The sequence below is a fragment of the Ochotona princeps genome, chromosome 27 (genome assembly GCF_030435755.1).
Source record: "Ochotona princeps isolate mOchPri1 chromosome 27, mOchPri1.hap1, whole genome shotgun sequence".
Lineage (NCBI taxonomy): Eukaryota > Metazoa > Chordata > Mammalia > Lagomorpha > Ochotonidae > Ochotona > Ochotona princeps.
Window position 1 is genome coordinate 20,493,919 of NC_080858.1, and position 26,449 is coordinate 20,520,367.

The 26,449-nt window shown below is 51.2% G+C and overlaps 1 protein-coding gene across 1 annotated transcript; it reads right to left on the reverse strand.

Annotated features, from left to right (window-relative positions):
- Positions 1–18,120: 18,120 nt before the first annotated feature.
- FGF6 (fibroblast growth factor 6) lies at positions 18,121–25,776 on the reverse strand. The gene is made up of 3 exons (XM_004596351.3): positions 25,178–25,776; positions 24,200–24,303; positions 18,121–18,455 (listed from the first exon to the last, which is right to left on the reverse strand). Exons 1-3 carry the CDS (start codon positions 25,521–25,523, stop codon positions 18,279–18,281), a joined length of 627 nt encoding a protein of 208 aa, XP_004596408.2. The 5' UTR covers positions 25,524–25,776; the 3' UTR covers positions 18,121–18,278.
- Positions 25,777–26,449: the final 673 nt, after the last annotated feature.

Here is a 26,449-nt window from a genome sequence, read left to right on the forward strand (position 1 = left end):
GGGCCCCTGCACCCACGTGGGACTGTAACTTTGTTTTTCAAATAGTACGTAAATAAATAAATAAATAAATAAATAAATAAAATGCAAGATCTTCAACAAGAAAAAAAGAACATGGCCGTAGCATGCTGCCTGGTGTATGGTCCCTGTGTATTGTTAATGTTGTCGTTGTCTCTTGAGACCCCAGGCTCCTGGCACAACTTCAGCAAGTCCCTGTAGCAGCTCGTGACCCCTATCACAATTTCTTGCAGGTGTCTCTCAGCATGATTGCTACTTCTGACGCCTACTACATCGTAAGTGCTGAATAGACAGTCACAGTCACAGAGTTTCAGAGGATGAATTCTTCCTCTCCCTGGCTGTGACAGAGGTCGGAGGGAACATGGAAAGAAATGAGAGCGAAGATAGAACACGGGTTCAGAGCCGAGCTGTGCTTAGGAGTTGAGTTCGCAGCTTCTGCACACGCTGTAGTGTCCCATCTGTCAGGGCAGGCTCCACCCTGGTTGTCGGCCAGGCTTGTGCCCAGGTGCAGAACAGGTGCGTGGAGGGCGTGGCCCTGGCGTGCTGGGCAGGCGGTTGTGCTGGCCCAGGAAGATCTTTTCATCCTTTCAATTGCCCCAGGTTTCGGGTTTCCACTGCAGCCAGTCGGTCCGGCCTGCTCCGCCTCCTCTCCAACGCTGTGTTCTCACAGTGCCTGGGTTGGCCTTTGCCTTTCTCGGTCCCCCCACTCCTCTTCTCTCCCCTTCCCTAGGAACGGGGTCCACCTCACCTCACCCACATAACCTCCTGCACAAGAGCTCCCTGCGTGAAGGCACTGGGCAGCACCTTTTCTTCTTGAGAAATCCATGCATTCACCATGTTTCCACGGCAGTTGTCAGACACCTTCTGCTCTCTTCCAGCCAGGTCACATCATCTGTCCTGGACATCTCCGGAGCTCTGGGAGGGGGGTGAGACCGGTGATACCACACCCATCTTACAGATGACAACACTGGGACCTAAAACATTCCCTGCTGATAGATGTATAACCTCACTCCCAATGACTTGTGCCCAGTTTTTGTGCAATACAGTTGGGTTCCTGTAGGAGAGGTAGACCAACTCCCAGTCTGGGACTCTGCTGACCCTCTCACTGGCTGTTACCTGGGACATGTGACTTGCTAACATGACTGTAAGATGAGGATATCATAGCACCTGCATATGCAATATATCTGGCTCATAGTAGTTACAGCGGGTGCACGAGTAGTTACCCAACATTTCCTTCCATTCTTTGTAAAAGGGCACTTCACATTTGTGAGAAATCCTCCATTTCCCATGAGCTGTTTTTTTTTTTTTAAAGATTTGTTTATTTTTATTTGAGAGGCAATCACAAAAAGAGAAGGAGAGACAGAGAGATCTTCTACCCACTAGTTCACTCCCCAAATGGCTACAGTGGCTGGGACTGAGCCAATCCAGTCCGGAGTCAGGAACTTCTGGGTCTCCCACATGGATGCAGAGCTCCAAGAACTGGAGCCCTCCTCTGCTGATTCCCAGGCCAGAAGTGAGGAGGTGGTGCCCGGATGTGAACTGGTGTCCACATGGGATGTCAGCACTAGCAGTGGACGACTAGCCTGGTGAGCCACAACATCAGTCACATAGAGAGTATTTCTAAGGCAGAGAGATCTTACATGGAAAAGCACAGAATTATGGAAGGACTGGAAAGCCGTGAGGAGCTAAAGCAGGTGGGAGGGCCTGGCACAGTAGCCTAGTGGCTAAATTCTCGCCTTGCATGTGTCAGGATCCCATATGGGTGCTGGTTTGTGTCCCAGTCACTCCATTTCCCATCTGACTCCCTGCTTGAGGCCTGAGAAAGCACTGGAGGATGGCCCAAAGCCTTGGGACCCTGCACTTGCGTGGGAGACCTGGAAAAAGCTCCTGGCTCCTGGATTTGGATTAGCTCAGCTCTGGCTGTTGTGGCCGCTTGGGGAGTGGGCCAGCAGATGGAGGATCTTTCTCTCTGTCCTTCTATCTGCACATCCGCCTTTCCAAGAAAAAAATATTTCTTTGAGGCAGATGGCAAGTGTCAACAGTGCAGTGGGGAAAGGAAGACAGGATGGAATTACAAATGGTTTTGGATGACAAAAGAGGGTCCTGAGCTGCAGCCTTAAAGGAGGCCTGGGCATTCTAAGCAGGGAAGTGACACTTGAATTTGTGTTTCTGGGTGATCACTCTGCCCGTATTATGGAGAATGGATTTGATGCGGGACAACACTGCGTGTGAATATTTCAAAATGTTCACGGTAAAAGGAAAGTTCTATTTTGGTAGAACTCTTTGAAATCTATGCAGTTTCTTTTGATGATACCGATCTTCAACAATCTTTTGTGCCAAAAATAAACTTATTATCTTTTAATTCCATTTGCCTAGAAACTTTTCTTCAAGATTTATTGTTTTATTTGATAGGCAGAGAGAAGGGGGATGGAAAACCTTCCATCTGGTCCACTTCTCAAATACCTGCTGTGCCAGGGTTGGGCCAGGCTGAAGCCGGGTACCAGGAGCTGCTTCTGGATCTCTCCCATGGACGCAGGGGCCCAAGCACTTGGGCCATCTTGTGCTATACCCCCAGGCATGCTAGCAAGGCACTGGACATGAAGTGGAGCATCTGGGACCTGAACTGGCATCCACATGGGTGGAGTTTTCCTGGAATATCCTAGCTGAGAAGTGATAATGGAGTGAATCAAAGCAGAGCTCATCTGAATCTGGGGGGAAAAAAGATATGAGTCTCGAGATGTGTTAGCAAGATGAACTTCCAGGGCCACACGACTGACGGTGGAGGACGTAGGGACCTCTGGCACAGAACAGCAGCAGCTGGGCGAAAGCGGGGGGCACCACAATGGAGACCAAGAACGAATTCCTCCAGTCTGAGCTGGGATTGCCTCGTGAGCCTTTGCTTGCAATGGATGCCTCAAGGACAGAAACTGGACAGACAGGTGATCCCACGGGCAGGTGCACCTGTGTGCTGTCTTTGTCGTGAGCCAAGAACTTGTACCTGGAGAGCTGGGCTGGGCCGTGTGTGCACCTAAGGGTCTCCCAGTGAGTGCTTCTTCCTTCCAGTTCTTCTATCCTGCATTTGCCCCTTGAGGTCTTAGTCTCCCATCTGGCAGAAGGGGAGGTAGATGCAGATACTTAACTAAAGGGAGATTGGAGGTTCCCTTCCCAAAGGCTGGCACGGAACAGGTTCAGCGGCCTCTCTTCCCAGCCTCATCCTCATGCCCGCAACACTTCCAAAGAGACGGGGAAGGGGAGAGAGGGAGCTGGGTGGCAGAGAGGAGGGCATGGTGAGATGGAACTGTGCCACTCCTGCACAATCTATTACTTTCGCCTACTAACAAGCCGCAGCCACAGGTGGCAACACTCCAGGGCAGATACTTTAGGTGGAGGGACCCCATTTGGGGGCCGATTTGTTTCAGAGATTCCATTCCCCAGACTAGGGGTCCTAGCTTCCTCTAGAAAGTGCAATCGTGTCCTTAACAGTAAGAAATGAGTAAAGGGAAATGGAAGAGTGAGACGTTAGGGAAGCCAGAGGAAGCAGGCTCTCCAGGCAGAGGAGCAGCCAAGCACAGGCTGAAATGCGGCTGTCAGTCGCACGTGCAGAATTCCTGGAGCACCGAGCCTGCAGTTTTCCATGCACGGATTCTGTAAGGAGCTGTTTCAGGGAAGTGGGATGGGAGTCCTGGCTGGGAATGGAAGGAGGAATGAGGAAAGCGAACTGGAGGGGGCTTGACGCACTTGGAGGGATGGAGCAACAGTAACGGGAAGAAATACTGGCTGATGTTCCAAGCTAATGCCCCAAGGTTTTGGGGGATAGCATCTCTCCTCTGTGTAGGCCTTTGGCTTCCTCTGGCTGTTGGCTCTGTAACCAGGAGCCTGGAATGCAATCCATGTCTCTTCTGGGAATGACGGGCCTCAGTTCCTGGAGTTACATTGTAGGAAGTTAGAGTCAGGAGCCAGAGGCTCCTGAACCCAGACACCCTGACGTGGGACACGGCTGCTTAATGTCCTAACTGATAGGCAGAACATCCACCCCATTGTTTTACATTGTGTTTTTTTGCAAATTTCTGTAATCCCTAGCTGAACAGAAGCTGGCCAGATTCTTGTGTCTGCTTCTACATTCAGTATGCTGTGCTATCACCCAGACTCTTGCTGCCACAGGGGACAGGGTTACGTGGCTGTGGGCACATGGGTCTGATTGTTTCCAGCAGAACCTCAGGATGGCAGTGTCCACTAGCGCATCCTGGGGTGAACTGGTTTTGTGGGTGTCTATGGGCAGGCCCTTAGTAAAATCCAGTAAGGCAGGGACATGCCTTTGCCCATCTAAGAGCAGAGCAGGATGTAAGAATCACCTGCCGGAGACACGGACCCAGGACAACCTGGAGGTGGCGGGGCTCGACCTCTCTGACAGCTTCCTTGTGGCCCCTGCACTCACACAGCACGGTCAAGGTCAGCTTTGAGAGGCTGACTCCTGCTTCGGAACAGCCATGTTGGCTGTGAGAGCACAGAGGCCCGTGATTTCGTGCCTTGAAGGTCTTTGAGCCAGGCTTAAGCTGACTCAGAGTTGACCACGGGCTGATTCATGGAAGCCCACCACAGCTTCAAGGACTCCGTTCCTGAAGAAACTCTTCTTTTGGCCAAGAAGAGCCATGATGGTTGAATTCCTTCAGTCATCCCCAACCACCTGTGAGCCTCAGGTTGCTAAGCCACGAGCCACTCAAGCATGTCTTGGAGTATGAAGTCCTCTGGTGTGGCAAGGTGTCAGGAGGTGAGTGGAAGGGCACCCAGAAGTACTTTCTGACCTACTTGAAATGACCTGTGTTGCTGCTCTCGGCAGATGTCGGTACCAGTCAGGTCACGAGCAGGGAGCTGGATGGGAAGCAGAAAACCAGGATACAACTGGCACCCACATGTAAGGCTAGGGTTAGCCACTAGGCTATCATGCTGGGCCCGGGTTTTATTTATTTATTTACTTACTTACAACTTATTTGGTTTACAGAGAGAAGCAGAGACAGAAGGAGAGCTTCCATCTTCTGGGTGGTTCATTCCCCAACTGGCTGCAATGGTTAGAATTGGGCTGTAATGAAGCCAGGAGCCTCTTCCAGGTCTCCCATGTGGATGCAGGGTCTTGAGGACTTGGGACTCCTCTGCTGCCTTCCCAGGCCACAAAGCAGCAAGCTGGATGGGAAGTGGAGCACCTGGGACATGAATGAGTGCCCATGTGGGATGCCAACACGACAGGCAGAGGCTTAGCCTACTATACCATGGCGTCAGCCCCAAGAACTGTGAAATTTTCAATCTAGAAAGAACCTTCTTACTTGGTATGACTTTTTTTTTTTTGGCACGTGTTAAGTGATCTTCCTTATAGAATAAGTTCAGCTAAAACACTTTTCAGGCGCTAAAATTATTTCCAGATGCTGTTTTTATAAAGACAGCTAGGGTGCTAATCTTCACTGAGTTTTCTGTGGGAATGGGTATCCCAATTTCTTCCCATTCACTTTGTCTTCCTGGTAAGACAGAATGCCATGGGAGGACAAGGGTCCACGCTAACTCTGTTGTCACCCTGTTCCTCTCCGCGGTGCTAACCCTGGTCTCAGCACCTCATCAGTGTTTACCAAGAAAATGGACTGAGTAAGGCGGTGCAGCCCAACCAGGGAGATACATCCGCCTGCCCCGTCCGCCAGGAACACGTCACCAATAATATTCCAGAAACAGCAGTAGGGACACCATTCCAGTAAAGAGTAGAAATGACCCGTTTCCAGCTCGCATCTGCCAAAGTTGGTCCAGGAAAGACAGGAATGATGATGACTTCTCAGAAAATGCTTGCTAGCTAGCAAGCAAGCACAGGCGTGACTGCCCCGGGAAGCGGTGTCATGCAAGGGTGCGGAGGGGCTCTCCCGCTCTCCCCTCCCGCTGCCGGCCTCGTTCTGAATCTCTGCCCGTCAGCAGCGGCCCCGAGCGGGGTTCCAGTGCCAAGAACTTGGGAACTCGGAAGGGCCTGAGTAACTGGTGCTGGAGGAGAAGAGGGCAACGCCCAGAGGCCTCGCATGTTGCGCTGTGCGACTTGGCCGGCTGTCAGTTCTGCTTTCTTGCGCACACACGAGGCAGAGCTACTGGTCACAGGGACGAACAGAAACTTTAGAATCTCTTGCAGAAAACTTTGGGAGCCCTGGAGAAAGACTCTTGAGCACATCTGTGCTCCCACAAAGTGGAGTAGTTGATTCAACTTAGTGAAGTTTGAGTTGAGGGGTCGTTGGTTCGTGCTCGGTTAGCATGGGTGGTTTGGTTTGGTATTTGTTCTACAAGCTCTCTTGCCTTCTCTGGGTAAGCCATCCATTTGACTATTTCCAAGAGGTTTATCACGCTGGCCATCTTAAGGAGGAAAATCATGCATAAACACCATGTAACAATCTAGACTGATTCCTAAAAAAGCATCACGTGGTGGGGCTGGCAGAATGACTCAACTGGCTAACCTACCTTCAAGCACAGGCTTACTATATGGGCACTGGTTCATGTTCACTGTTCCTAAAGGACCTTGTGGCCTGGGAGAGCAGTGGAGGACGGCCCAAAGCCTTGGGACCCTGCACCTGTGTCGGAGACCCAGAAGAGACTCCTGGCTCCTGCATTCAGATCAGCTTAGCTCTGGCCATTGTGGCCATTTGTGAAGTGAAGCAGCAGATAAAAGATCTTTCTCTCTGTGTGTCCTCTGTGTAAATCTTTCCATAAAAATAAATAAATCTTAGGAAAAAGAGAGAAAGCATCACATGTTGGACTAATTTACCATAGGCCATGTGTGTCCAGCACCTGTGGCTTTTTGTTTCAATGGCCGCCTCCAATTTTTTTTCATATTTATAACATGGCGACTGCTGTAAATATTTTCCTCCCCTCCACTTTCAGAGGACTTGAAGAAACGCAGGGTAATATTTAGCATGGGACTGCACTGAAGGAAAAGCAGCTAAAGGGCCAGGGAGTTACAGCAGTTCCTTGAGTTCAAAGAGGATATTGAAGCTCATTAGTGTAATTATAGGGAGTGTTGGGGGCAGTGCCAACCACCGCCCCGCAGGCGCACACATGGGAACCAGATGTGGGTCTGAAAAGCACGATTGTCCCCACCTCCTGGTTGCAAGTGACCTCAAATTCTTTATCCCCCTGACCCTGGTCTCAAGTGTAAAACAAAGGGCCTGGCTGGGGCGGTTGATTCCCTTCCATCCGCCACACCTCCATCAGAGTGATTCCAAAAGGTGACTGGGTTCAGGCTGCACCCCAGAGGAGTGGTTCAGAAATAGTTTTGGATTCAGGATGCATATATGATTCGGGTACCAGCCAACACCAGTGTTTTGAAAGAGCTCCATGAGTAATTCTAACATGGAGCCAAGCTGGCCTCTCACCTTTTACTGCTCAGGTTCGCAGGGAGCTGAATCAAAGTATTTGTGTTGCAGCTGTTCCCAAACGACCTCGGGAGGGCTTCTTGGAGAAATGTGCTTATTGTGTGGTGGGCACTGGGCAAGACTGCTGATCTGTAAAACATTGGTGGCCTTGATTTTAACCTGGTCAGCCAGATTTTTTTTTTCTCTCTCTGTCTCATAGGATGTCCAGTGAGCCTGCTTCTCTTGATTCTGGAAAGAGATATGGGGCAGTAAAGAGAAGTTTGATGATTTGGTGGATCAGGCAAAGAAGGAAGTTTCTGGAACTATTTTGTGGCCCATCCAGTTATCCATTTATCCACTCCAAATATCTCCTGAAGGGCTGTGTTTTATGCAAGGCTCCAGGCCAGGCTGGCATGCAGAGACAGCTTGTTGAACTCTCTTGAGCACCTGCTGGAGAGGTGCCATTGAAGCCATGAGTTTGTGTTCTATGCACAAATATCCTTTCCCTCAGACTGTCAGCATCTCTTGCGACAACAGCGTGGTCCATCTGCCCCATCTACGATGGTCATGTCAGATAGCTGCATGTGGTGTTACAGCGTGTCTCTGAGACTAGGCTGCGTTGCGTCAGCCCCCAACCACTCCAGGGTACTGTGTGGCTATGGACTCAAGCCCTGTGGTGCTCCTGCAAAGCTTAGCCCTTGAAAAACCCTGTTTGCCTGCATGATGGTGGTTTGGAGGTGAGGCCTGAGGGTCAGGTGTGGTCACGAGGTTGGAGCCCTCTGGACGGGGCAGATACCTTTACAGAGAAGAAGAGACACAGATCTCTGGTGGGGAGCTAACTGGAAGAGGGTCTTTGCCAGAGCCTGAGCATGCTGCCATCCTGGCTGTGGACTTGTGTCTTGCAGAGCTGGGAGAAGCATATTCCTGTTTAAACCACTGTATCTGTGCCATTTAGACCTGAACTCACCGAAGTGATGCTCTGCCCTTTTTTATATAGGAGAGGAAGTTAAGGCTTAGAGAGGCTATTTGGCTTGCTCAAAACTAGTCTGGCTCAAAAAATAATGAGGGTTGGAATCCCTGCTGGGACTTTGACTCCTAAGCCAGGCTTATGCTAGCTCCTCACATCTCAAAAGGATGTCTCAGTTCCTCCGTCCGGCTCCCAGCCAAGCCTACTTCTCTGGCAGGGCCATGTCTGCCACACACATATGCCAGGAGGTCAGCTCTCAGCCAGTTGAGCTCGGCCTGACAACCCTTCAAGCCGATCCTGCATCGGGCTGAGCCTGTATTGATAGCTGGTTTTCTTTGTCCTGACATGCTTCCATACACATATCATAAACCCCCTGAAGATCTGGTCTTGATTTTTTTTATGATTTTTTTTATTGGGCCTGGCACAGTAGCTTAACTGGCTAATCGTCAACCTACAAATGGCTGGCATCCCATGTGGGCGCCAGTTCATGTCCCAGCTGCTCCACTTCCATCCAGCTCCCTGTTTGTGGCCTGGAAAAGCAGTCGAGGACATCCCAAAGCCTTGGGATCCTGCACCTGCGTGGGAGACCCAGAAGAAGCCCTTGGCTCCTGGCCTTGGATCAGCTCAGCTCTGACCATTGTGGCCATTTGTGAAGTCAACCAGCAGATGGAAAATATCTCTCTCTTACTTTCTTTCCACAGATCTGCTTTTCCAATAAAAATAAATAAATATTTTTTAAAAGATTCATTTATTATTTGAAAGACAGTTACATGGCCAGAAAGAGAGAGTGGGAAGGAGGAAGGAGGAGAGAGATCTCCCGTCTTCTGAATCACTGCCCAGATGGCTGCAACAGCCACGGCTAGGCCAAGCTGAAGCCAGGAGCCTGGAACTCCACCTGGCTATGCCACGTGGGTGGCAGAGTCCCAGACACCCGAGACACCTTCGATCACTTTCCCAGGTGCATTAGCAGGAGCCGGGTCAGAAGTGGAGCTCCTGGGCCTCCAACTGGCACTCTGATACGGGATGTCAATGTCAAAGCCATAGCTTAACCCACTGTACCACAACGCTTGCCCCTGAACTGCCCGCCTGCTTCCCTCTTTAATATTTATTTATTTTTACCTGGAAGGCAGATTTTTTGTTAAACAGTGATTTTTAAAAAAAAGATTTATTTATTTTTATTGGAAAGTCAGACTTACAGAGAGAAGGAGAGACAGAAAGATCTTCTGTCTGCTCGTTCGAATGAACCCAAGTGGCCACAAAGGCTGGAGCTGAGCTAATCCAAAGCCAGGAGCCAGGAGCTTCTTCCAGGTCTCCCACGTGGGTGCAGGGTCCCAAGCCTTAGAGCCATCCTTGACTGCTTTCCCAAGCCTCAATCAGGGAGCTGTATGGGAAGTGGAGCAGCTGGGACATGAACTGATGCCCATATGGGATCCTGGCCTGTCCGTTCATTCACTCCCCAAGTGGCTATAATGGCCAGAGCTGCGCTGATCTGAAGCCAGGAGCCAGAAGCTTTTTCCAGTATTGAACCACACGGATACAGGGTCCCAAGGCTTTGAGCCATCCTCGACTGCTTTCCCAGGACACAAGCAGGGACCTGGATGGTAAGCAGGACCCCCGGGACCTGAACTGGCACTCATATGGGATTCTGGTGCGTACAAGGTGAGGAGTTTAGACGCTAGGCTACTGAGCCAGGTAAAAGGCAGGTTTTTATAGAGAGAGGAGGAGAGGCAGATGAAGAGGTCTTCCATCCACTGCTTCACAATCCAAATGGCCACAATGGCTGGAGCTGCGCTGAGCTGAAGCCAGGAGCCAGGAGCTTCAGATCTCCCACATGGGTGCAGGAGCCCAAGATCCTGAACCATCCTTCATGCCTTCCCAGACCACAGGCAGAGAGCTGGATCAGAAGTGGAGTTGCTGGGACTCAAATCGGTGCCTGCCTGGGATGTCGTGCCCATATCGGCGTGGCAGGTAGAGGATTGGCTTGCTGTGCCACGGCACTGGCCCCTGGATTTGGTTTTCTACTATTTCATTGTGTGCCAAGTTCAGAGCTAGAGCTGTAACACATTTACAGTTGATTGAGCAAGTTAATAGACTTACAAATAATTGGGGCTCACTCCAGTGCCAAATACTACCTTACCATGAGTTAATCTGACATGTTTAGTGAACATATATTGTATTTCCAGATAGGCCTTTTCTTTGTAAAAATTATTTTTAAGTGGACTCAAAATGTACTTTCCCGTTTGGGCTCCTGTGGATCATAGGAGAGATCTGAATGGAGTTCCAGACTCCTGGCTTCAGACTGGAGCGGTCCTGCTATTGTGGCCTTTGGGGGAGTGAATCAGCAATTGGAAGGTCTGTCTCTGTCTCTCTTCAAATTACTTAAACCAATCTTTTTTAAAAATGTGCTTTCCCACCCTATGAAACCAAAGAAGGAATGAAATGTAGCCCTGTAATGTGGGGTGTTTGTCACAAATGAGATCTTATTAAATCGGAACATGCCATATGTAAACCCAGGGATGTCACGCAAATTGCTAGCAAATGCCAGGGCCAGGATTGGAGTTAAGGCAATCTGGGCCTTGCTTCAAAGCTGGGCCCTTCTTCTCTCTGGACACCTGAGCCCCAACATCGCCACTGCAAGTGCGCATGAGCAGAGCAGGCTTTGCTGAGGTCTGACTCCTCCGCTGTCGCCCCAGGCCCTGGTTGAAGAGAGCAGCTGGGCCTGCCTTAGTTGCTTTCCCAACAGCGTTCTCCCTAGTGGAATTGCCTTCTCTTTCCAGCTCTGCTGTCGTTGAGCGTGTCTACGCAAACGGCACTGGAGATCCAACATCCACGGGGCCTTAGGAGGCTCAGGATCCTTGGTAATTAGTGGCATGTGTGCTGTGGGCAAGTTCCGCCATCTCATTCTTTCTCGGCAAAATGCCAAGCTTCTGAAGGGAAGTGGAGTGTGCCATGGCGCTAAGCTCTCAGCGTTTCATTCTGGCAGCAACTTCAGCACCTCTTGCGCCTCCGTTTCCCCAAAGGAGAGAAGTGTAAAAAGCATCTTGGATCACAGACTGGGTGAGTGATGCGTGCGCACGGTGCTTATCAGAATGGCTGGTCCGAGCAGGCCTGAACCTCTGAAGGGGTCCTTACCAGGAGTCGCTCTGGTTCAGCTTAACTCAGTGAGCAAATCCGCAAGAAGGGAGCTAAAGACGCATTCAGCTCACCGGGAGGGAAGCTGAGGCTCGGAGGCTGGCTGGCTGTGTAACAGGCCATGCCGCTTCCCTCAGCCTCTGCAGCCTGCCCTTGGGGCTTGCTCCCAGCGCAGGGCCAGAAAGCGAACAGAGGATGGAATGAACAGTGGAAGGAACTGAATGGACAACGACACCTCTGATGGAGAACCTTCCAGAAGAGACACCCCAAGGCAGCCACAAGCCTGTCCTAAGAATCCAAGGACACTGTGTGAATTTGGGGTGCACTTGATCTTGAGCACAGATGCAGGCTTGTTGGTTTTTGGTCCCTGTCAGTTCTTTTTTTGTTTTGTTTTTTATTCCAGCCCAAGGATTCAGCATCCCGCCTGATTCCTAGAACTGTTTGGCCCCGAGAGATGTGCTTACGATAAATCATGGCCTGGGATCAAAGGTGACAGGAATCGCGCCTTTGGCCTGCTGTTTATCTGCTTGGGCCAGCCAGCAGCAGCAGCCGCTTGCAGCATGCACTCGCTGCGGAGGGCTTTCCCCGTGGCTTCCTCTCCAATGACTCACACGTAGAAGGAGGGCTGGCAGGGGAAGGGACCCCTGTGCTGAGGGCTACCCTGGGGCCTTCCTGCTGCTGAGATGGGGGTCTAGGGGCATTTTCTGGCTGCACTAGAAAACCCAGAGTCCCGCTTCCCCACGCCCAGAGCTAGAGCTGAGCCTCCATCCCCAGTCTCTGAACAAATAAAGAGGGCTCCCTCTATGGACCCATCCCAGCAATTGTTTTTTCAGTCTTTTCGTCCACCCTACATCCTCCAAGCATATTCACAATCCAGTTACTTTTTCTACACGAATTTTCCAAGGAGCAGCTGCCATGCATTTCCTCAGTGTGTGTGTGTGGGGGGGGCAGGATACAAAGAAAGCTAGTCAACCTGGATCATCCAAAAAGCAGCAAATGGGGCTGGTGCCACGGCACGTCAGGTTATGCCTCCACCTGTGGCACTGGCATCCCATCTGGGTTCTAGTTTGCGTCCCGGCGGCTCCATTTCTGATCCAACTCCCTGCTAATAGCCTGGGAACACAGTTGAAGGTAGCTCAAGGGTTTGGGCCCCTGTGCCCATGTAGGAGACCCTGAAGAAGCTCCTGGCTCCTGGTGTCTGAGTCCCACGAGATCTTTGCATTTTGTTCCAGTAACTGTTGCTAGAGAACAAATTGTCCCTGAACTTAGTGGCTTAAAATGTGACTCTCACTTTCTCATTCTGTCTCCCAGTTCTCGAGGGTGACAGCTGGTTCTTGCTCTGAGCTTCTCGTGGGACTGCCGTCAGAGCTTGAACGGGGTCTGAGACATCTCAAAGGCTTTTCTCTTTCACATTCCCTGCGGCCAAGGCTGGGATGGCAACTAGAACTCAGCCGGTGCTGTCGGTCTGGGCATTTCCATGTGGTCTGGGCTTCCCCACAGTGCTGTGGCCAGTTTCCAAGGTTAAGATCCCTGGAGGGCCAGAAGGAAGTTGGTTGCTGCTGGTGACAGAGCCCTGGAAGCCGCGTTGAGTCACTTCAGGTGGAAGGAGCCAGGCGCCACGGAAGGAAGGGTCCCACCCAGTTGTAAGAAGAGCCTGCAGGATGGCAGATCTTGCTGTTGCTGGCTCTGGACGTGCAGTCAACCACCCCTCTCTTAGACTGCTGTCCTGTTGGGGCTGACATGGCAGCTCTACAGGATGATCCTCTGGCTGCAAATGCCATATCCCATATGGGGGCTGGTTCGTGTTCCGGCTGCTCTGCTTCTAATCCAGCTCCCTGCTTATGGCCTGGGAAAGCAGCAAGGATGCCCAAGTCCTTGGGACCCTGTGCCAGCACGGGAGCTCGGAGGAGGTTCCTGGCCTTTGGATTTGGATCGCTTCCATTCAGAGCATTGTTGCCATTTGGGGAGTCAATTAGTGGATGAAAGAGCTTTAATCATTTTTAAAAAAAGAATGTTCTTCTTTCTCATGGCCGCTTCTCCGCGAGTATGACACGAGAGAGGGGACGTCTGTCTGCTCCCTCATCAGCCTGTGGCTCCCAGCCCCGTTCTTCCTACCGGACAGCTCAGTGAGTCCTTGAAAGAACAAGAAAAGGTGATGGGGAAAGGAAGAGAGAAAAAGGGAAGGGAGAAGAAAGGAAGAGAGGAACAGTGGTGCTATCTGCCAGGCAAGTTGAGGTCTGGGTTCCAGGCCTCGCATCCGTGTGGGCAGGCCACAGTAAGGAAGCAGCTGACTGGGAGGGCTCTGTGGACTTCTGCTCAGTGTTTGTTACCCGTCCAGCTTCTTCTCCAGCACACCAGGTGCAGAGGATGGTTCTAGAAGGCCAGAGGCATATGTAAGGCACACCACCAGTCATGGAGCACTTCCTGTCTTGTCACTCTTTCACGAAAAGCATTCCAAGGTGGACTGTGTCTGCATGGTGAGGCAGAAGACCCCAGGAAGGGCTGCTCACTGTCCTGTCAGGTGCCAGGCCAGTGAATGGGTGGCTGGCTGATGGACAGATAAGAACCTGGGGAGAGGGGACCTCAAAGAACAGTTGTCACCGCTGTGACAAGGATGAAGCCAGTGGGACTAGTAACAGCACTCTGCAAAGTCCTTGCCTAGCATGCGCTGAGATCCCATATGGATACTGGTTTGTGTTCTGGTGGCCCTGCTCCCCATCCAGTTCCCTGCTTGTGGCCTGGGAAAGCAGCCAAGGATGATCCAAGGCTTTGGGACCCTGCACTCACGTGGGAGACCTGGAAGAGGTTCCTGGCTCCTGGCTTCAGATTGGCGCAGCTCCTGCCATTGCAGCCACTTGAGGAGTGAATCATTGGATAGAAGATCTTCCTCTCTGTCTTTCCTCCTCTCTGTACATCTGACTTTCCCATAAAAATAAATAAATACTTAAAAAAAGAATCAACGTGAAAATCAACCACAACCCAGAGTTCTGCTGTTTATTTTAATAGGAGGGGTGAAGGCAAATAGTTTAGAGAAACGTATAAAAAGACCTTTTCCTTTGGGGCTGGAACATGATATGATTTGTGCATAGCACATACATATTTAAAAAAAATAGGAGCATCACATTTCACAAAGCACATGATTGAACAGTTTCTGGGTTTCCTGTCTGCTGTTCCCACGACTGAGGACAGCTCTGCACCGGGGCACCCAGCCTGAGGTTCTTAACGATGTATACAAAGAGAAAAACCACATCAGGACACAGCTGCCTGATGCTGGAATTGCAGTAGTTCGATGAGGTATACAAACACGGTTCCGTAGGGGCTCTCTGCAGGACGGACCGGCTTCAGGATTCGTGGCGGGCATCATTGCGCCCTCCTGCTGTTGAGGAGGAGGATTCAGCGACTCAGCATGAAGCACTGAGCAGAGAGCTTCTACTTGTTCTTCTGACCTTGCCCCAGACACTTCTGTCTTTGGAGTTTTTCTCCGGGAGCCGTCAGAATGAGTGTCTGGTTGCTTGGAGGAGAAGGAGGTGGAAGCAGATCTGGGAGATGCACTTTGCAGGTAGGAGAGGGTCAGGTGACACCTGCTCCGTGACACCTGACCTGCCCCTTCAAGGAGATGCACTGTAGGGGTGGGAAGCTGAGAGTTTTCTAGGTGTGTCCACTTGCAAAGGATCAGAGGCTGGAGAAGTTAGAAAAGGCATCAGGGTCTCCTGGGGGCCAAGCAGTCATATTCAGCAGCTGTGTTTGCACAGTGGAGCAGGGGGAACTGTGGCAGAAAAAGGCAAGGCAATGGTTTTCAGATACAACACAAGACGCGGGGACCCTCCTTCCTGTCCCTCTTCCCTCAAGACCTGCAGAAGGGAGAACTTGAAGGATCTGGGATCTCAGGGCAAGAAAATGGGAATCAGAGCCCATAAAGAATGGGGAATTCCAGACTTTCCAGGATGTGATCCTCGGGGGAGAACTTTTGGAGAAACTTGTAGGTCTGAGGAGCAGAGAGGTCTGTGCCCTGAATCGGAAGACTTCAGAAAAAAAAAAAATTTAAGCCATAGAATGACCCTGACCGAGGACTTGGAAGTGTGTGTGGGAGGGTTGGTTATGTTGAAGGTTTTATGAGACTTGGTGGCAGAGGGGAAAGTTGAAGAGCATGATGAGAGGGTGTTAATTCTAAAATTATATGCAGATTTCCAAGGGAGGCTCGGAGATGTATGGGAAGCAAGAAACGAAGGAGTGTTAGGAGGCATGGAAGAGGCATCTGGAATTCCCTCGTTTCCTCTAAGGTCCATTCCTGGCCTGGAGACGGTGGGGAGTTCGCAAGGGGCCTAAGCTCCCCGCTCCTTTGCTTCCGAGCTTTTCCAGCTGAGAAGTCCATCAGCTCTTTCTCATGTGCTCTTGGAGAGGGAAGAAGAGAGCCCACCGTGTCTTGGAACCCCAAATTTACATGGAGCTGCCAAAGAAGAACTAGGAGAGCAGGGAGGTAATCAGCTATGAAACCCCACACACCAGGCTCTCTGCTCAGGACTTGGTGGGGAGGTGGGGGGACCCAGGTCTTGCTTGGTATATCCTTAGTGAGAAGCAGGTGTCCACTCAGGTGCTACTGCCCAGAGCGATGTTTTCTACAGCCTCTGGACTGGCAGCTAAGTGAAGGGCTTGAGGGACATGTGGTCAGGTAGGAAACAGCTCTTTTAGGTCTGTGCACAATAGCAGGAGGCAAGGATATGAAGTGTCCTTGATGAATCTTAACTCTGTTCTGGTTCCTAAGTGTGCTTCTGAGGCTAGAGACTGCCTTTACTTCAGCCTGAAATGCTTACAGCTCAAAGAGCAATGCCTTGAAACGATTCTTGTAGAATCTAGCTGTCTTACTATCCCAGTTCTGCCAGGAAGTTGTATGCACTCAGCTTTCCATTGCCTTTGCCTCTGTTCAACAACTGAGCACATTGCACATGACACCTTTTCCCCCCACCATAAAAAAAAAAAATCAGCCCTATCACCTATAATTCAATAATCCGAGCAGTCAAAGGCAGTCAATGTTCTCCCATTTCCGCTTGGTCTCAAACCTCCAGTTCCTTCTCGTTTCCACCCAAGGCTTGATCGTGTCCACACTGATCCAGAGCTCCTGCTGTCTGCTCAGTCTCTGCTCACCTCAGTGTAGCCTTTGCCTTCTCACCCAGCATGCGAAGGTGGCCCTTGCGGAGCCCCCTGCCTTGGACCATTAACCTCCGTCTTCAGCTCAGAACCCTTCAACCCCGATCTATCTATAGATGGGCGCATCTGCAAATAGACAGGTTGAAGATGAAGAAGGTATTTGTGACAGATGTGGGATTGTCTTGCAGGCCGGGGCCCCCAAGAGTAGCACAGGGTGTCAGGTCGTTTTGTAACTCGATGGTCGACGTATGCCAAAGATAGTTGCATTCTGCTATGGCTTGCTCTGGTTTCAGATTTAGGAACATTCCAGTGGTTCAGGAATCCGAAGGCTCTAGCAGACAACATTTATAGTTGCTTAGGGGGAACCTCTCTGCTTTAAATACTTTCAAACGACAGTCAGCAAGAAGGCATTGTGCAGCGGGGGAGCCACTTGGCTTGGCCACTTGACTTCATGGGATTATCACTCCTCTTCTACTGTAGGCAGGAAGAGGGGCAAACGCTGGAGGTCACGGTGCCCATTACTTCTGCCTGCAGGCCACAGTGTGTGTGCCGTGGGGAGGAAAGGAAGTGAGAGTATCAGATGAGAACTTGGGTGAGTTTCCTGGACACAGTGGAAAGGAATTAGCATCATAGTCCAAGGCCTTTCCACTTCCTTCATGCCCTGTTTCGCATTCCCACCCCTCTACCCCTTGCCAAAGAGTTTGCCATTATTAGGATCCTTGTCATCTGACGTTAAAAAAAGACCTGGTTCAAAGTGAGGAAAAGTTATGGGCAGACAGTCTGGCCCCACAGTTCTTGTGGAGCCACACACAGCACCAAGCCCTCTGGGCAGTGTGGCTCTCCACACATCTAGTCCCTTCTGTTGCCTCCAGCAGACCTTTCTAAACTGAGCTCCCCCTTTTCTCCAAGAAGTGGACCCCATGTCTCCACCCTGGCTTCCAAAGCTAGGCATTACTGTGCCCTCCGAGCCCCACAGGTAGCGAGTTTGGGGTGCTGATCGCTCTTTTTCTTTCAGGTTGGCAATTAAACCTTGTCCTCTCTCCCCCTACCCTTCCTGCACTGAGGGTACAGCTACTGCCCACCACCTACGCTGAGCGTGCAGTTAGTGGTCTCTGAGTAGACAGATGAATGGAAAGAAGCAGCACGGGCATGCACACATCAATCCTGCTCGGTTGACAGCTGACATTCCTGTAGGCACATTCCGGTAGCAGTGATGCTGGAAGAAAGAAACCTGATGCTTTGAGATGCCTGCGCTCTGACGGTATGGCTATCAGGATGTATGGAGCTGCACCCGCACACGGAGGCTCCCACCTGGCCTTCTCCTGTGCTCACGGTCACATTCCACAAGTGTCATGTCCATCTTCTCTCTGCAGAGGAGGGCAAGGCTGAGGGTCCATTGTCATTCTAAGATGTGAACTGCAAGGTTGCAATCCCCTCCGTGTGTGTGTGTGTGTGTGTGTGTGTGTGTGTGTGTGTGTGTGTGATATGCCATGAGGTCCAGCAGCCAGGACCACTAGAATATCATCTCCCCAAGCACAAGCTCAGCCTGACTCAGAAGTCACAGGATGGGGCTGGGGAATTGTTCAACTTGTGCAAAATTCCAAGAGAAAAGAGATGCAGCTTTCAACCCATGAACCCTCTTTCCTGGGTCCTTAGATTCTGGGAAGGAAATGGGTGACAGTCATGATTGGGGTCACCTTGCTGCCCCTCTTGACCCGTCCATATTTGCTCAGTGCGATGTAGGTGCCCCGGTACACGTCAGATTCATAGGCGTTGTAATTATTGGGAAGGAGCGTTTCTCTGAACTTGCATTCCTCTTGGAAGCTGGGCTGTGAAACAAAGGAACAGAGAATAGAGGTCCAGTTAGGAATGAGATGTACTGCCAATGCTGACTGTGTGGAGTGGAAAGGCCACTCAGTGAGCAGCCTCAGGAGAGGGCGGAACCAAAGAAGACTTCAGCACTCGAATGGGGCCTCACTTAGGGTTAGAAAAACGGGGGCTGGGGACATCAGTGGATGGTTTGTGTCACCTGGGGTGGAGTAGAGGTGAAGCAGGCTGTACTGCTCAGCTTTCCTGATTCTGGGAAGCTCTGGCCCCATCCATGAAGCCTCAGGTGGAAATGCAACCCATTCAGAGACAGTCCCAAGCAAGACTAGAGTGAGCTGGGGCCAGTGCAGTGGTTCAACTGGCTGATCCTCTACCTGCAAACACTAGAATCCCATGTGGGAGCCGATCCGTATTCCAGCTGCTCCACTTTGCATCCAGCTCCTTGGTTATGGTCTAGGAGAGCAGCAAAGGACGGCCCAAAGCCTTCACCCATGTGGGAGACATGGAAGAAGCTCCTGGCTCCTAGCTTCAGATCAGCTCAGCTCTGGCTGTTGCAGCCACTTGGAGAGCAAACCAGAGTATGGAAGAGATTTCTCTCTGACTTTCTTTCTAACTATGCCTTTCAAAGAACAAAATCAATAAATCATTTTAAAAATAAAATAATAGGGCCCGGCGGCGTGGCCTAGTGGCTAAAGTCCTCGCCTTGAAAACCCCGGGATCCCATATGGGCGCCGGTTCTAATCCCGGCAGCTCCACTTCCCATCCAGCTCCCTGCTTGTGGCCTGGGAAAGCAGTCGAGGATGGCCCAAAAGCTTTGGGACCCTGCACCCGCGTGGGAGACCCGGAAGAGGTTCCTGGTCCCGGCATCGGATTGGCGCGTACCGGTCCGTTGCGGCTCACTTGGGGAGTGAAACATTGGATGGAAGATCTTCCTCTCTGTCTCGCCTCCTCTCTGTATATCCGGCTTTCCAATAATAATAAAATCTTTAAAATAAATAAATAAATAAATAAAATAAAATAATAAATTTGATCTTTACCTAAAGAATATTCCCTTAACAAAGTAAAAGTATAGATGGTGAACTGAATAAAAAATTATTTACAATATACATAGGTCAAACAGTCCAACTTGCTATTATATGCATGATCCTTAACTTGCTGGAAAATGAACAGTATTTATAAAAGAATATCCTCAGACAAGAAAAACATAAATAGCATGTAGCATGCAAACTTAAGAACATATGCCTAATGAGGAAACTATGACTCTTATCTGTGAGATTACATCTGCAATGGTCAGATTGAAAGAGAAGAGCATTCCCTGTTGGAGGTTCATTGAGGAGGGCACAGGGCCTAGCAATTCTGTATCCTCACCTGTGTATGTGTACTGTTATAATCTCTATAAGAACCGCGTGATCTGAGGGATGTGACAGCCAGCTCATCTAGGCCAGCAGGGGACGTCAACTGTCAAAGGCTGGAAAGCAGAACTGATTGGACAACTCTCCTGGTCAAGTTTTGCAGCAAGTGTCAGGGTCTGTGGATGCACTAAATGGACTTTTATCAACCAATAGATCTTGGAAAGATTTTCTCAGCCCTGGAGCAATGAAACAGCTTCTCAGAACTATCAAAACCACTTAGGTAACACCCTCAAAACACTCTCCCCCACAATGGAGTCTCTAAGGCACTGTCAAACGACCATCAGCCAAGTGCTGATGTAGACTGACAGCAAGGAGCAGCCCCCTTCTTCTCCCTTGTGGACACAGGAGGAAAGAAAAAAAAGAAACTCAGGCATCGGTTCCACCCACCTTCTTCCACCCCTGAACCTCCCCGCCCTAATCTGAGGCCCACATGGGCAAGCATCCCTCTCAACTATGTAAACAATATTAAAAAGAAAATAAAAAAATTTAAAAAGAATCACATGGCTAGAAAATGAAAGAATCATTTACTAGAAGATAAATGAATACAGCAATTAATCATCACTCTTCTGGGAATTTACCTTAGTGGGACATTCATACACACACATACACTGCAGTTACAACAACATTATTTATTTCTAATAGTAACAGAACAGAAGCAAGGCAAAGCCTGTTAAGAGGCAAGTGGGGGCCTCTGCCTGGTTGAGCCATGCCAAACAATATATAAAAATAAATCTTTATTATCTACATACACACAGTGATCTCACAAAGTTGCGTGAAGATGTGGGGTTTGGAGTAGCCCACGTGGCACACTCCTGACGCTGTGACTTTTAAACAATGTCCCAGTGTGCACACATGCACGCTGCCCACCACTCGTCATTCCTGGAGCTGGTGACGCTAGCTGCCTCTAGGGGAGAACTCAGCGATTTCAGCCCAGTTGGGAAGGGAGTGGGGAGCGGGATCCTTAGTTTCCATCCAATAATCTTCTGTGTCTTCTATTCTTACACTGTCTTTCTGGGTTATTGACTCAACTGAGTCTGTTATTTAAAGAGGGAGGACTCAGGATAGAAGGTGGGTGGGAATGCGCAGTGTGAAGGCATGGTTATTGGACACTAGTGGGCTTCCCTGGCACAGCCCCTCCTGGGAGCTGCCTTCTGCCTTGTCCTAACTTCAAGTCCTTGCTGGGGAGGAACCTGCCCAGCCAGCTTCCAGGATCATTTATTTCTGTCCATGGTTAAGGGATAAGAGAGAAAAAATTAAAAATTGCATCCGAGGGTGTGGAGGCAGGATCTGTCTAGAAGGTGTTCATCTTGGAGGCAGGTCTCCCTAGACTCCTGCTCTCCTGGTCCGCAGTTGGCCCCAGGCTCCATGACTGTACTAATACACGTGGATTCCAGTTTTGGTTTTGTACCAGCACAAGTGTATCCTTCAAGTTCCATTTTCCGCAGTCTTGTTGAAGCACCCTTGCATTTTGTGTCCTCTGTTTTGCAGATTTTAATGATTCAAGTCCCTCTTTCTCTACTATCCCTCTGAAGTTTATTATTTCTTTTTATTGTGTCCCTTTTCTCTGGCCTGTCTCCTCTCCTTAGCTATCCTAGGACTCCCTAAAAGTGCAAGAATGGGACCAAATTAACTTGGCCTGAGAAGGTCTTGGCTTTCCTTTCCAGCTCATTTTTAGCTTCCTGTCACCATTGGATGGGGTCAGGTGGCATGGTGGCTGGGACATGACTTGAGTGTGTCCCCTAAGGATTTGTGTGTTGGAAGCTTGGTCCTCAGTCAGTAACCCTGAGATTACTAACAGCATGATTGAATTCCCACTAGCATTTTCTTAGTAGGTATCAATAGACTCTACCAGGATTACCAGCAGGTGGAGGAGATCACCCAAGTGTTGTTTTCCCAAGGTTCAAGGGGAATAAGGAGATGGGAATTCATTGATTTTTTTTTTTTTTTTTTTTTTTTTTTGCCTTCTTCTAAACCCAAGTGAGCCGAGTCCAGAGCAAGAGAAATTAATTTTTCCTCCCCATTATTTTTGGTCTTCCACTCCCAGGACAGTAGTTATAAAGCTCTTGTGGAAGAAATTGGCTTTGTGCTAGAGGATTGGTTGGGACAGGAGCTGGAGCTTGGGTCCCCATCTGTTATGCCAAATGCTCCCCCGGGGACAGTCCTGCCCACAGCTGCAGTTGCATGGGAGACCCCAGACACCAGTGTCCCCATTTGCAAGATGACAGGCAAGGATCAAGTGCACCTGCCAGGGGTGCTATGAGCTAATGCCTGGAAAGCCATCTGTAGGGATACTCTACCAAAAAGAGGCACCCAATACTGCCAGGGTCCACGGAAGGAGCTAGTTGGGCCCTGTTTCTGAGAGGAGAGATGTAGGCGGCCACTTCTTCTAGGTGGGTTTACTTGTGGCTCGGTTCTCTGACCTGGAATTGGTGCCCCATACTCCCTCCCCTGCCGTACACTTCCCCTCCTCCCCGTGAGAAAACCCGCTTAGCGGCAGCAGCAGCTGAGCTGCCAGCAGATGAGGACAGTTCAGGGGGCTTAAAGGGAAATAGTGCGAATGAAATCATCACTTGGCGGGAGTCTTCCTGGCTCTAGGATCAGCTGGCCATTGTTTTTTTAGACCGTGATAACGGCCGCCCTTGGCCTCTGAGGGGGCGGGGTAAAGGGAAGAGGAGGGACTTGCACGGGGTGGGGGCGGTGAGTAGGGACAGAGTTTGAATAGCAGCATCTGGTCTCTAGCCACACAAATTATCAGGTGCCCCTACTTGTGCCACAGCTGCCCAGCTCTGCTCTCTGCACCCAGTCCTGCCTGGCACTGGGGTGGTTGAGAATGGTCTCCCAACTTGCAGAAGACACACTGTAAGCAGGTGCCACTGTGGGAGGGAGGGTGAGGAGAGGGCTCTTTCGAAAAAGCCCCTTTTATGGAGCCCTCAATATCTCAGCCCACTTGGTCCTTCCTAATGCCAGTCTGTGATGCTGCAGGTGTCTGGTATGCTTCCAGGCAGCCCACACTCCCAAGGATGGCTCCTTGACCTCTTGTCTTCTCTGACGCTGTGTTCTCTGACTTTGGAGAGGAAGTTACTTAACTGTGCTTCCTTACAAGAGATTTATCTGCTCCACGTCCATTGAATGGAGTCCCTGAGCCAACAAGTAACATATCAGTTCTCCAGGTCCCTGGGATTCCAGGCACTGTGCTGGCTGCTAAGAAGGGACCCAGTACCCTTTAGTCATTCCACTAAGGGGGCAATCTGCACCTTCAAAGCTTGGGTGGGTCCCTACTGCTTCCCAGAGAGTGGCCAAAAGGAGTATGAGAATTCCAAGAGGCATGCTGGGTTTCATCTCAGTGGCCCTTCCGCTCTTGGGACAGGTGCACCGTAGAAGCAGCTGTAACCCAGGGGCAGGAAGATTCCTCACCCTCTAGGAGCCCTGATGCCATGTAGTCCCCAAGCTTGTCCACATTGCAGAAACATGGGAGTCATAGAAAAAGCAAAAGCAGACATTTCTCAACCCACATCCCATCCCTACTGAGCCAGGGTCTCTGAGGAGGGTCCCTGGAAATCTGTCCTTTCTGAAGGTTCCAGGGAATGTGGATGCAAATTGTCCCTAGAATGGCATGGCAGGTTTACTGATTTTCATCCATACCACCTATACATGTAAATCAACCAGACTGAGAGATGAGGGGCTGGAGGCCATCTGGTCAACCATTCACACAATTCCCAGACCTCTTCTGCTGAGTTCAATGCCTGGAGCCCAACCCTTTATTGCAGAACTCTTTGTTCTCTCCCAGATCCTCAGTTTGCCCTCCACACCCTCCCCATAAATAACCCTGGTTGGTATTCCTTGAGGACTGCTCTGGGACTCTCCTTTTTAGCCTCCTTATTTCTGTCCAAAGCACTCGCGGATTCCTTAATGCTACAGGGACGTCATCCCAGCCTGTATTCTGTGCAAGCCCCAGGCATGTGTCTGCCTGAACCAGCAGGCCCTTGTGCACTCTTCCAGACATGACCCAGGTGGGTGCAGGAAAGCTGGGCCTTGGGCATTTCACGGAGATGTCTCTGGGGACTTCGGACCAGCCCTGGCCAGTAACTCTGGCTCCTGATTCATGGCAGAGGCTCCAGCTAAAGGGGACGGGACAATCACCATCCAAGGCCAAGGTTGACAAAACGTAAGCTTCGGGTTCCTTGCGCAGCTCCCTTGTTTCTGTTCTCTTCGGAGATACAAAGATTCACTCCTCTGGTTGGCAGTTCCTGGTTTCCTCTTTAGCAGGTGCAAGCTCATTCCCACCTCTCCCCTCCTCTCTCTGCGCCCCACCCTGCCCAGCCTGAGGCACTCACCGTCGTGTACAATCGTCCCCTACTGTTCATGGCGATGAACAGGGCGCTTTTCACTCCGAAGAGACTCACCACACCTCGCTCCACAGTGGAAATTTCCAACAGACCTAACAGAGAGATGGGGGCGCGTGCAGATCAGGGTGGGGACTCTGCCCCCACAGGGGTGACTGTATCCATTCCTCCACCACACACACTGACTCTACTCCTAGAAAGTCAGAAGCTCATGCCTGAGTCCCCCAGCCCTCTGCTTTTAGCAAGTCCTGGCTACAGATCCTGCCATAGCACTGCGAAAGATTCAGTTCTACTGGCAGTGGGTGGGGTGGGGAGGCAGGCACTTCTGCATCAGGGTCAGGGAGGACAGAGACCCCTCTGCAACTAGCTGAGGTGGGTCTGCAAGCTGGGCTTTCATTGTTGCAATCATGCAAGCTCTCGGCATGGATGAAGCCACATAGCCTGTGGTTGGTCATTAGGATTCCACATCTACCTCGTGGTTTAGTCAACCTTACCCCATCTCAGCTCACCAGCACTGGCATGAATCCTGCGACTCCCGTCCTCCCTCGGACAAGGGCTCTGCTGCAGCAGCCCTTCCCACTTTCAGGAGAAGGGTCTGTGGGACAGAGTGCGACTGCAAGCAAACCCAGCGTGTGCTTCGGGCCTGAGATTTTGCAAGCTGCTTGCCTTTCCTTCTCCTACAGGGAAGCTGAGCCAGAAGAAATCAGCTTTTCCATCTAATGTGATCCGAGGGTCTTGGTTCACTCCCCCCACCCCTGCAGGTGACTGATGGTTCCTACAAGGCTTGCAGGCGCCACCCCGATGCCTGGAGCTCCATGTAGTTAATCAGCAAAGGAGTAATATTCTCTCCCTTCCTCTTTTCTAAGGGGCCCTACCCATCACCACAAGGCCCCCTTGTCTGCTAGTCCTGGTCCGGCCTTAGCGCCCGTCGCCCGCGCCCCAGCCAGGCATGCTGCAAGGGTCACTCACTGTAGGGACTCTCCTCGTGGACTCCACTGATGCGGCCGTCGGGAGGTACCTGCAGATGGAAGCCAATGCCCACGTTGCAATAGAGTCTCCGCTGCCGCTTGATGCCCACCAGGTAGCCAGTCTCCCAGTTCACTCCGGCGATTTCTCCGGCTAGCCCAGCGCGAGAGCGGGACAGCAGGGCGCCCCAGCCTCTGGAAGCCAGCAGCGTACTGTTGGCGCGAGTGCCCGCAGGCGAGGGCACCACCATGCCCACGAGGACGCTGAGGAAGACGAGAGCCTGCAGCGTGCCCTGGAGACGTCCTGTTCCCCGGGACATAGTGATGAACAGCCTCTGTCCCAGAGCCATCCACCTTGCCTCTCAGGCACGTGGTCAGAATTAATGGCCCTAAAAATACCGCCCTTCTTGTTTTCCTCCCCTCAGCATGGCGGCAGGGGCTTATTTTTGGAAGGCAGTTGAAGGCTGCTGACATGAAACCAAAGCCTGCCTCGGACACTCGGGTGGAGAGCGGCAGGACCCCAGCTGAGCCGCGGCCGGTGGGGACCATGGCTTGGGGACACTCTCAAGCTCGCCTGCTTGCTGTGTCCCTGGGGCTCATGATATTGGACTTGACCTAGCTTTATAGTTCAGCAGCCCGGCCCTCCCCTGACGCCAGCCGGCCCAGCTCGCTTACCCGGCGCTGTAACATTAACCTGCCCCTGGGCCTGGCTGTCTCCCCAGGCCCCCCAGCGCCCTCCCCACTCCCCCGGGGATCCTGGGAGCTGCCGTCATTCCAGCTATGAGGCAGGAATGAGGTTAGCAGGGAGCATCTCTGCTCCAGGCTGAGGGTGGGGGTGAAGCAGGGGAGGGGCAGCTGGCTGGGGTCCCAGGGGAAGAGGGAGGCGAGAGGCCACCCAGGACCCAAATTGGGCAGCAGTTCTTGGCGTCCCCGTGCCAGCTTCCTTATTTAGAGGGGTCAGGGTGAAGGCAGGGATGAGAAGGTTTGGTGGCAGATGATGACAGTAGCTTACTAGTGTCCCCAAGACCTTTTCATGGAAAGGCCTCGTGGCTAAAAAGAGGTGTGAAAAGGCAAAATCTTTTTTTTTTTTTTTTCAGGCAGGCATGGGAATTCTGGTTGCAGGCCTTCAGGTCATGCAAAGAGGCAGGGAGAGAAGGACCCAGCTTCCCCAGTACACGGACCAAGCTATGGCATTTCCTCAGTGGGGACGGGGAGAAGAGAGTTGTGTCTGGCCTTGACACAGCCCACCGAGAGCTCCCCTGCCTGGGCTCACCTT